Source organism: Nicotiana tabacum, chromosome 14 (assembly GCF_000715075.1).
Source record: "Nicotiana tabacum cultivar K326 chromosome 14, ASM71507v2, whole genome shotgun sequence".
NCBI lineage: Eukaryota > Viridiplantae > Streptophyta > Magnoliopsida > Solanales > Solanaceae > Nicotiana > Nicotiana tabacum.
This window is the reverse complement of record NC_134093.1, coordinates 1,659,344-1,671,768: the sequence shown is the minus strand read 5'-3', so window position 1 is coordinate 1,671,768 and position 12,425 is coordinate 1,659,344. Positions and strand designations below refer to the sequence as shown.

The following is a 12,425-nucleotide window of genomic DNA, read 5'->3' as shown; positions in this document are numbered from 1 at the left end:
GCATATATTCCAATGACAGTTCCCTATATTTTTTACATATTAATTTATTTGTCTTAAACTATTAACTCAATAATATTAGTCATTTTTAAATTTTATATAGTCAATACTATATTCCTGAATCACTAAAAGACTAAGAATTTTTTTTTTTAATTTGTGTTATTTGATAAATCTTTAAAAATTTGTGATTTTTTTTTTTGTGACCTTTTGCTTTTCTCATAGAAATACTTATAACTTTTATAAGATATTCCCACGGGAAATCTTGAGAATCACGGTATAACTTCTAAGAACTTTTGTAGGATATGATTTTATGTTATAGTGCTAGCTAAATGTGATTCATTATTTTCAAGCTTATACTTTTTAAAGTTTTTATTTTATAATTCAAATACATTTTTAAATATGTTTTACGTAATTTTATAAAATTATGTATCAATTAATATGGGTACACGCACAAAACGCGTACGTCTTAGCTACCCTAACACTAGTAAAACGTAATTAACTAACGCGATTACACTAGGACTGCTTATTGGGCGGATTGAGCGGTTAATTACTCTTAACGGTTTGGCTTAACGGTTATCGGCTTTTAAATGTATTAATCCGCTAGCCATCCGATAAGATATCGGGCGGATTGATAACGGTTTAGCTCTTATCGGGCGGTTATTGGGCGGTTTATCGGCCTAATTCAATCTATATGGCGTTCATTAATTGTTTGTTGACCGCCTAGCATACAAATTTAGAATAGGAAATTACACATTGAGTCCAGACATACATGTCTGTTAACGCCTACATAAGAATGATGTAGTGTGTCATGTGTTGTAGAGTGAAAAGAGTTGTGGCACAACACTGTTGTTCTTCTATTAAACATAGACAACATGCATTAGTTTTAAAAAACAAAAGCAGAGGTGAACCATAGACAACATCTTAAACAATCTTGTTGTAGGGTGGGAGAATAAGCTAAGCTAAGCCAAGCCTGGGATATTCTGATGCATAGTACGTAACGGTTCTGATTATTTAGGAATTAGGCGTTAGAAGTTAGAACTTAGAGATTGAGTACTGGAAGAAGTGGAAGGGTTTTTGATATTTAATATTATATATATATATATATATATATATATATATATATATATATATATATATATATTCTTAACGGGTTAACGGATTATCCGTTAAGAAAATTGAATAATCCGCCCCCAAACCGATAAGCCGTTAATAAAAATATTTCAATCCGTTCCCCGTCCGTTAAACCATTAACCCGATACCAATAAACCATTAAGTTTCGGTTTCGGTTCGGTTTTGAACGCCCCTACATTACACAGCGCAATCGTGTTTGCAATCAAAATCATTTACCAATTTACAGTAATGCCCCTCTGTATCACCGTTGGATACTGAATAAAATTCGTTTCCTTTTATTAACGTTAAAACCGTAAACGTCAAAACGTGCCAACGTGATCCCTTCTTCCTTCCTTCCCCCTCAAAATTTTTTCATCAATGCAGAAATAGGCGAAGAAGAATATATCACCAGATATATTATAGGAACAAAAAATAAATAAAGGAAGGAAAAAAGGGGGGAAATTAAATTATGGCAGTTTCTTCATTGCATTTCAATTATGGACAAATGAGCCTTTTCGTTCTGATTTTATCATCATCAATAATAGCAGGACATGCTGCCCCTACTACCAATGTCCATAGCTCCTGCAGCAATGATATCAATATGGTAAATTATTTCCAAACTCGTTTTGCATATGTTATTTTTAGAGCAAAAAGAATTGTGGGTTTGGTTTTTGGGTGGTAATTTTGTGGAAAATGTCATGTCTTTGTATTATTTTTAATTTCATTTTATGGTTTTCATTAATAAAAATGGATGCTGAGCCTAACAACTCCAAAAAGTTAGCTCATGATGAGTATTGGCAAGAACATATTAGGATAACTTAACCTTCATTTTGTTTATCTTGGGTAGTAATTATGTGGAAAATTATGATGGGGTTATGAATTTTATTATTTTCTTTTGTGGGGTTTCTAAAGTTAAGAACTTTTTTTGTGATGTTGTAATGAGATGATTTTTGAATGGGTGAGGAGGCTTTGCCTTTGGGTTAATGAATTTGGAGGGATTTGATTCTACAACAACAACAATATAATCCCACAAGTGACATTTGATTAAAAAGGGCAGCCCGATGCATTAAGCTCCTGCTATGCGCGTGATTCGGGGAAGGGCCGGACCACAAGAAACTATTGTACGCAGCCTTACCTTGCATTTCTATAACAGGCTGCTTCCACAGCTCGAACCCGTGACCTCCTAATCATGTGACAGCAACAAGTGACATTTGATTCTGAAATTAAATATTTTTGATGATTTAGAAATTCATCTGGAGCCAACCCTCAGGACCAACTGTGGACTTCGAAACTCGGAGATAATGGGCCCGCCTCTCTTTCTCCTCTTAAATACCAAGCTTAGTTCTTATGGTGCAATGCTCGAACCTGTGAGCCCGTGACCTAAGTCACAAGTGTTTCAACTTTTGACACTTGAGCTATGCCTTGGGGCTTAAATAAATAATGTAATAATTCTGAGGTTCTGGTGTTTGTTTTGGGATGTTACTGTATAAAGATTTATTCAGGAATTAAGAAAACTGCAATCTGATCATATCTCGAAGAGATGGAATTTAACAACATAGATAAGATTGGTTTGGTCCATTTTTTAGTTGGTCTAGAAGTATTCTCTGTTTTAGTTATGTTCAGCACATATGGAAACTTACTGATGTTATTGTATTTAATTCTTTTTCTTCCTTTTTTTCAAAGATTCTGGTGAAGTTGTGGGTTAATGGTGCTGAGAAAGATTCAATAGTTGGCTTGAGTGTGTCATTTGGATCTGTATTACCCACTGATACTAAACATGCCCCCAGATTGCCTGCTGTTTATACTCAACCGTCGAATAGCTGTTCTGCTTCCTCCACTAAGGTATTTACCCCACATTCCTTACACACCTTTACTTTTAGGTGGATACCGGAAATATAGTCCAAGGTGCTGCTTAAAGGGCAGACGGTGCACTAAGCTCCCGTTCAGGTGCTGCTTAAAGGGCAGCCCGGTGCACTAAGCTCCCGCTCATAGCGGGAGCTTAGTGCCCAATTTTGATAGTCCAAGGTGATGCTTGCTTAAATAATAGTCGTAGTTCTTTGACTGCCCAATTTTGTTTCTTTGATCTTTGTTGATGATCTTGCACCCGTCATTTGCTGATTTGAGAATATTGGAGAATGATAGAAGTCCTACCTTAAGAGCAACAAATTGCCTAAAGAAACTTTTTCTTTTACATGCAATACATAAACTTAGGTGACAACAAAGTTTGTTTTACATGCAATACATAAACTTAGGTGACAACGTCTATAGGTTAAGCATGCATTTAAGCATCAGGTAGTTAACTAAAATCAAGCTTCTAGAGTCTGCATAAAACAACTTATTTCAGCATATGAAAAACTTAAAGAGTAAGTTTCAAGTGTGAAAATCCAAAAGGTACTCTTTGCTAAAAGTAATCATATAATGGTCCAATTGCAGAAATTTCCCTTACTAACAATTTGTGAGTCTTCTAAAGTTGCAATTGTCTTTGCTTTTTCTTTCATTGAGCTTGTGTTGGTTTTAGAGATACATATACTAGTGGTGTTTGTGGACGAAAAGTACCCTTTTTGTGTTTAGAGCATAGATTTTAAGATTTGAAGAAGCCCTCAAACTCCACCAATTCTTTTGAGTTCAAATATTACTTTCGAAAGGATAAGATTAAATTTTTAGTTCCTATAAACAAGAACTTTCCTATCATGAAAACAACGATGGATATAGACTCCTAGATTTTGCAGAAATTGAATCACATACTAGTGTGGAAGAGTTTCAGTTATAAAATAACCTGAAAGGGTTACCACTAAGATCTGTCAGAAATTAAGTATAACTACGTTGGCTCATTTGTAATCTATAATGTTTGTTACAAACTGTTTTTACTTTGAAATAACAAAGAAGTCTAATTTTTCATTTCAGTTTGGCTGTTGCAAAAAATAGTTTTGGCATTGTCCTACGAAAACGAAAAAATAGTTGTAGTGTTAGTTTTACATTAAATAATGCAGAGATATCAATTGTTCTAGTTATCAGGCTCTATTGCACTAGCTCGTCGCGGTGAATGCGATTTTCTAATCAAGGCTACGGTTGCCCAAGCAGGAGGTGCATCAGGGGTTGTGCTAATAAATACTGAAGGAGGTTGTAACCCTGACTCACTTTGTCATCTTAGGTCTCAAGATCTATTTAGTTATGTTTCCTCTCATCTCTTTCTGAATGACACCACTTCCTGCATTATTTAGGTCCTCTGGAGATTGCGTGTCCCAACAATTCTACCGTATCTAATGTAACCGTTCCCGTCGTTTCAATTTCAAATGATGGGGGAAACATTATTGATAAATACATAGCTGCAGGAAAGAGAGGTAAAGCCCTGGCGTCATCTATATTGCTTAAATATTTTGTCAAGGATTAGCTTTTCTTTGGATTCTAAATTTGATTGTTAAGAGGTTGAGTAGCTTATGATGAAATGCACGTTTCTCGTATTACATATTATACAGTTTTTGCGATAAGTATGAAAATATAATCCCATATCTTTCTTGTTAACTTTTGGTGCAACCAAGAGATCATTGTTGCATAGATTATTGGTGTATTCCATAGGAAATCATATGAAAGTTATGCGTATTATTGAAAGCTTTTAGATGATAGTCAATTAATTGTTGTGTACGGGTGATGTACATTCGTTGCAAAAGCATGTCACAGGTTAATACTTTGAAAAAGCAGTTACGCGATGAGTTTGAGATGAAAGTTTATGGGATAGAGGTCAACATGCCTATATCAAGAAGTTTTTTCAGCGTTTCAACATGAACAATGCACAACTTATAACCATACATTGCTGCACGTTTCATGTATCTCCAGACATGTCAGTTAACAGATGAAGAGATGAGTATCATGTATAAGATGGTTTACGCTCATCTTGACATTTCACATTCTGTTAATGTATTGAGTAGATTCAGGGCATGTTCCAGGAAAGAACAATTACCACCAGGGAAATGGATGTGATGTCTATAAACACCTAAAAGCTAGCTCGAAAGGGATGTCTATAACTCATAGTTTTAACTGATGTGAAACTTCCAACATCCCCTCCCCCAGAAGCCCATGGTTGACATCTGGAGTGGGGACTGGGGTGTAACATAATATGGTTGGCCTGACATTGGGATGAGTCCAACTCTAATAGCATGTTAGAAAGGACATTGGGCCTAATTCCAACACTCAAAAGCTCTCTCAAGATGTATGAATTGTCCAAGACTATTATAAGGAGACTACAACTTATACACAATCTGTATTGGATGCTAACAGCTACAACATAGATTGAGTATATGACTTTCATATTAATATATATATAAAAAAAAGAGGTTGAGTGTATGACTCTCAAAGGTTATACTGGCTTGATTCTTGCTAAAAAGAAAGGGTTGCACTGGCTTGATGAGTTTAATAACTACCATTAAGGAATGATTGCTAAGCTGTGTTGACTAGAGTAAATGGCTTTTTATATATCTTTTTGCTAATCTTTTTATTTCTTGTTTGTTTTATTTCACTTGGAATACTTATGATATGTGTGTTTCTTTTACTTAATCCAGTGGAGCTGCTGTTATATTCGCCAGATCGCCCTATTGTGGACTACTCGGTGTCGTTCATATGGTTGATGGCTGTTGGAACAATTATCTGTGCAGCTCTTTGGAAAAGATTTACTCAATCTAAGGAAAGTGATGACTGTGAACTAAAAAAACAAATACACACACACACAAAATGAGAAGCTCTTCTTCACATTTGACATGCTAAGCTTCTAACATTCTATTAAATTCAGTTAGCAGCAATCCCATCTTTGCTTTTGTCTGCGGCTACTTTGATAAAATTGCCATTACTGAATCTTGAAGTTGATCTAGTTATTTAGATTACCCTGGCTGTTGGATTTTGGGTTACACAATTAGGTTATAGTTGTTGGTCTTTAAAAATTTAGCTACTTGCATCAGAAGAGCTGCGCAGAAAGTTGACATACATATGAGTTGACCAAGGTTGATATGTTCTGTGTAATTTTTTCACTACTCTGCCATTTGCTTTTCCAAATAATTCATTCTTGATACATACTTGCTCTGTGGATATTTTTGTTTCTGATCGTTGCTTTTCCAAATATAGTTTGGAGAACTCCTCATTTGTGTTAATATACAAATTATTTAGTATTGGAATGAAATATACCTGAATAGAGCGGAATGGAACCGAAGATTCATATATAACCTCAGTTGATGCGCGCGCAAACACACACATGCATCTATAACTGAATTTGACGTATGCTCTATATTTATGTGTTATGAGCATACTGTGAACATGTCTCCTTTAGTTTTCCTACTTGTAGTGTGTGTCAAATTTGGATAACACCTACTGATGCCTTGTCTGTAATGTCTTAAAAAATTGGTATGCTTTCGTTACAGGATGATGATGTAGCAGCCAAGGAGGATGATGACAGTGAAATTCTGCACATTACTGCATGGACTGCTATTGGGTTTGTCATCTCAGCATCCACATTTCTGGTGCTACTTTACTTTTTCATGTCGACGTGGTTTGTCTGGCTGCTGATAATACTTTTCTGTATCGGTGGAATTGAGGTATTCAAGTTCGGTCTTTCTCCATCTTGACTTTCCTCTAAGCCAATACAATTTGGTCTGATAAAACCATCTCATTTTTTTTTTAAAACTGTTGAATTAGTTGATAGTCTGGGGCCATGCATTTAGTATCTTACAGATGAGCAAGATAATGATATCATGCATCTGTTCGTATGTTACGCAAAGAAAATGGAAGATAAACTTGAAGTTCTAAAGATTTTTATAAGAATGTGTTTGTCAATGCCTAATAACTTATACTATGATGGATCTATGAATTATTATGTTACTGAACTATAATATTCCTCCTTGCAATATTTTCAGTGCATATAGAAGTTTTTCCTGTTAATCTAGTTCTCTACCTACAAAATAATCAGGGAAATGATACGACTTTGTGCTTTGGTAGTAACTGTTTCATAGCTGGTCAAATCGAGCGTTCAAGTGGACAAATATTTTGTCATGCTCCCACTCCCCGGCCTTAGAACCTTGATAAAAATATTCAAAGAGATTTCTGGGACAGGGAGTGCTAGTCCTGTATGATGTGTACAATCATATACCGTAAGGATTAACAAAAGTAGATCCTACGAAGCAATTGTTTGAGCATATCTAAGGAAGTCCCGAGTCTTCACTAGTGAACATTGCTTCCCGGACATCAAAGGTAGAGCTTGGGGATAGAACTAGACTTGAATTTACTAAAGGTATTCCTCTCCTTAAAAAGGTTTTTCTAATGTTTCCAACCAAAAGGTCCAAAGTGACCATTAAAGGGTTACTGTCCAGTTTTTGCTCTCTTTTCCATATTGTAGTAGTGCAAAGACGCGAAAGTCCTCACATTTTGGCACAACACACTGGGACAACATCCTACGTAGGCCCACCCAATTTCCATGGAGATTTACATGGTTCACACATTACTGAAAAAGAGGCATTTCAGATGAGTGGATTGCATTTTCTATTCACTTGTGCCAGGTTACAAGGTTAAAATAGTTACAATTAAATGCCCTTATCAGTTTAATGGTTCAAATCAATCGCTGGACTCTTGAATCGTACTACAAATGTTAAACGTTTCTTGATATGCGAAATTCATGCATTTCTGTGACCTGGTTGCTTAAATTGTTGAATTTTCCTCTATAAGGTGCTCTTCAATCACCAGGCCAGTTTTCTTTTTGGGCATGAAAAGTGAATTAGTAGCTTTGGAGTTGTATTTATTCAAAACACCTCATTTGTGCCTAGTATCCCTGGTTTATACTTTCACTTTCATGTTATCTTATGGTAGGAGATCATTGTTGGTTACATTGTCATGGAGCTATGCTTTCTTAACCACAAAGTCAAGGGAGTGCTGGGGCTGATTAGGTGTATTTAGGCTTAATTTTCTGGTTGCATCAAAGACCTTAAGTTATCTATGCTTTCCACTTGAGATCTTAGGAACGGTAAATTTATCCAACGTTTTGTGTGATACAAGCATTTTTCCATGATAATTGTGCCTGTCATAATCTTCTGAAAGGTTAACCTTTCCATCTGCTTATAGATGTAATTGTAATATGTGAACTTACAGATCCAAATGCTTTAGTTAGCTTTCACTTTTTCTTAGTTGACGTGCTCAAGTCCATATCTATGGTGCTTGGGAGGTTGGGTTACCTATTTTCTGACTACTCATTCACTTTCAAATTATTAGCATACATTTGATTTTGACGCTTGATTTGTGCAACATATGCAATTATATCATGATCATATGCACATTCTACGTTTTTGGCTGAGCAAAACTTAATCTTGTTTGCTCTTGGTCAGCATTTTTTTCTGCTTGTTGAACTTTTATTCTTTAATTGTTTCCTTCTCAGGGACTGCATAACTGCATAGTGTCGCTCATACTAAGGTATTCTCTATTGACCCATGATGTCTGTGTCATATTTATGTGTAGAATTTCTGATTAGATCTTCAACTATGCTTCCTACAATCTTTTAAGCAGCAAATGTAGAGGTTGTGGAAAGAAAACACTGAATTTGCCGCTTCTTGGGGAGGTCACTATTCTGTCTCTAGTTGTCCTAGTACTTTGTGTGGCGTTCGCCATCTTCTGGGCAGTAAACAGGAAAGAATCATACTCTTGGATTGGTCAAGACATTCTTGTAAGCTAATCTATAATTTCTTCCTAAACTATTTCATGTTGTCGTTTGTGTGATAGACCTTTGCAGTTGGATATTTATTTGTGTTATTCGTTGAGTGATCTCCTTAAATCTGCTATATGATTTCTAGGATAATAGAGTTTAATGCATCCATATCACCAAGTCTCACTCTTCTAGATATTTACACCAGCTGAAAACTGTTTAAAATAAAAGAGAACTTTATTTTTGCCAGGGAATTGCTTTGATGATCACTGTTCTGCAGTTGGCTCAGTTGCCTAATATAAAGGTGTGTTGATAGCTTCTATAAACTCACTAGTGAAAACAGTATTTCTTGTTTTTCTTTACCTATGTTTACTAATGTACTTCTCATTTGTGTCATTCCTTTCTCGTTTTAGGTCGCTACAGTGCTTCTGTGTTGCGCATTTGTCTATGACATCTTCTGGGTTTTCCTATCTCCTACTATATTCCATGATAGTGTTATGATTTCAGTAAGTTTCTCTTTAGTTACAGTTTCAGTCTCTACCGCTGATGCATATAACTTATCTGTGTCGCAGACCTTTTTGGGGGATGTCTTGAGTGATATATTGGTTCGGAAAGTGTTCAAATCATATCATGAGTTGGTTTGAGATAAGATTTGGATGAGAAAATGAAGAAAAGTTAAATTAATCTAAAATTATATTTTTCTTAGTTTTGAGAAATAGTATATTTTAGAATCTAAAATTAATCTATAATTAGTCATTGCTTAGCATATGTAACATGCATGTGTGCAAAGTAGCAGTATACGTTTAACTTCTTTTGAGGCTCTTTGAGTATTTAACTGATTGACGTGGATTGTGGAAATTTCACAAAATGAAACAAAAGTTTTTTATTGATTTGCACAGAACTAGGTGATTATTTTTATTAAGCTGATCCAGATTGTTTAAAACATATTAGATGCACTTGTGTGATTTTAAATGTGCACACATGTATGTTTTATCTTTTAATGGTTTAAAATTTGCTTTTGTTTTTCTTTTTGGTATATGTTAATTGAATTTTATTTTGATTGGTTAATTGGTGGTGCTTTCTTTATTAAGCTGGATTGGATGGTGTGGTTATATCGAAACACGAATTTTGTCATGCACTTCATACCAGAACATAGTTTAGCTCTTCAGTATCTGTCATTAAGTTTTTGTGTTGGCGGGTTTGGCCCCTGTTGTAGGTTGCTAAAGGTAAGAAAGCTGGTGGAGAATCAATCCCGATGCTTCTGAGAGTTCCTAAAGTAACAGATCCTTATAATGGCTTTGATATGCTTGGCTTTGGGGATATTCTCTTCCCTGGTTTGCTAATTTGCTTTACGTACAGGTATTTTTGCTCTTCAGTCATCTTACAACGATAATTATTAAAAGGAAATATAAGCTCTTCAGTCGTCTTGCAACGATAATTGTTGCAGAGATGTTTTCAAGTCCACGGCTATTATTGACTATATAAATTGTAATGGCTTAGCTGCTATTTTTCAAAATTCACTCATTTTTTCCTACAGAATGATGGCGATTCAGTTTTGACTTCTTAATTAATGAATTATCCCATTTCCAGAACATAAACAATCGGACCTCTTGTTGATCTCCTCAATCTTCTTTTGCAGATTTGACGAAGCTAGAAGGAAGGGAGTACTAAAAGGATACTTCCTTTGGCTGATGATTGGTTATGGGACCGGTGGGTACTTCGCTTTTCTTTCTTCTTTTTTATTTTATTTATTTTTTGTTTTTCTGGTCCTTTCTGCTTTTACCTGCTCTTATTTTGTTAATCCAGATCTGCTTCTGGTAATGCATTACTGCTGCTCTTAGTTGCTTGAGACCATAAAAACCTTGAAAAGATCAAAAGACCCACATGTCTATCCGAAAATTTGCCGAGACACATTGAACAGAGTGGATTTTCATTTGTGTATAAATGACAATTAAGACTTAAAAGCACATACTCTGATAAAAACGTATTCAACATAATGGACAGAGTTACCCAGTATCTGTGCTAGTGGGAGGTAGCAAGTACCAGGTAGAATTAATCGAGGTGCACGCATGCTGTCCCGGACACCAAGGTTATCCAAAAAAATGAAATCTGCACATAACCGAAACTCAGAAAAAGAAGTCTCTCTTTACCGAGTACGGCTCCCATAATGCAGATCGTCTTTAGATTCTCACTCCAACGTACAATTATTTCATTCAATGCCTCTAACCTCCAACTATTGTAATACAACAATGTTTCTTCTGCTTATTAGTCTGCACATAAATTGTTTGTGTGCCTCGTATATTAATTCTATTTTTTTACAGGTAAATCGATATTGATGATTTGTCATTCTTACTTTGTTTCCTTCTTGATTCTTGTAAATTTTCTAATGCTGCATTTCATTCATTCCTTTCCTTAATCAATCTAAAATCCGTGCAGGTCTTTGCTTGACTTACTTGGGCTTGTATTTAATGGACGGACATGGTCAACCCGCTCTCCTGTATCTCGTGCCATGCACATTAGGTATGGCAAACTAATGACCACTTAGTTAAAGTTGATGTTAAGTTTTTCATCGTTTTCAAAACCTTTATTCTCTAGGAACATGTGTGGTACTGGGTTTGGTGAGAGGCGAATTGAAAGACCTTTGGAACGATAGCGATGAATCAAAACAAATGGCTGAAGAACGTCTGGGAAGCGCGCGTCTTGGAAGCGCTTGATAGAGCTTTCGAAAGTTTATTGCATGGGCAAGAAGAATATAAAGGTGACAAGCACAAGCCATTTGGTAAAAGCTGTTGATATATAGAATTTGAAAATTTTCAAGAGGAATGCCTTTCTTTCTTGCCTTTTTATGTATAACCACTCATCCCTTTGATTGTTTAACATCCAATTTCAGTACAGCTTTACCTTGATTGTTATGTAACATCACAATAATCACAGAACAGGGAGAATGTTGTAACTCATTCAAATACTTTCAATAGTAAAGAATTCCCATTTTCTTGTAATTAAGATCCATTTTCTTTTAGTATTAGATGTTTTCCTTTCATATGCAAATGGCTTTTTTGGTTATACTATGGCTGTCCAACGGGACGGGACAAAATTAACGGGACGGGACGACATTTAGCCGGCACGGTGGCGGGACGGGATGAAACGGAACAGGACAAACGGGACGAAACGGTAGGCTCATCCCGCCCCGCTAACAAACGGGACGGACGGTAGGGCCATCCCGTCCCGCTAACAAACGAGATGGGACGGGACGGGTTCACTGGCCTTGAGTTCCGTTTTAAAAATAAAATTATTTAAGCATTGAGTTTGGCAACGGCTATTCTTTTGACAATGACTAAGTTTTAAAAGTTTGCAACAACTAGTTTTTTGACTTATTTAATAAACTTAAAAATTAAACGGAAATTAGGAAACTAAGTAAAGAATTATAAAATATTAAAACAAAAGACTTGTAATGAAATATTCTAGTAATTATAAATTTATAATAGAGTTATAATTTATTTAATATAATTTCAAGCCATTAAGTAACTAAATAAGAGTGTAAGACAATTCATAAAAAAAATTCAACGCTTAGAGCCTTTTATTTTATTAATAGAGAAATCTCACGTACAAATACAATTCTTTTGAAGAGCACCTAATCTAAGCAGCCACC

At 35.4% G+C, this 12,425-nt stretch overlaps 1 protein-coding gene across 1 annotated transcript; it reads left to right on the top strand.

The window, feature by feature from the left end:
• Positions 1-1,420: 1,420 nt before the first annotated feature.
• Positions 1,421-11,775, top strand: LOC142168651 (signal peptide peptidase-like 5). Its single transcript, XM_075229190.1, has 14 exons — positions 1,421-1,711; positions 2,791-2,949; positions 4,116-4,227; positions 4,329-4,448; positions 5,664-5,787; positions 6,515-6,686; positions 8,513-8,547; positions 8,641-8,797; positions 9,027-9,080; positions 9,190-9,282; positions 9,993-10,135; positions 10,416-10,486; positions 11,213-11,296; positions 11,372-11,775. The coding sequence occupies exons 1-14, from the start codon at positions 1,577-1,579 to the stop codon at positions 11,488-11,490; spliced, it is 1,578 nt and encodes a 525-aa protein (XP_075085291.1). The 5' UTR covers positions 1,421-1,576; the 3' UTR covers positions 11,491-11,775.
• Positions 11,776-12,425: the final 650 nt, after the last annotated feature.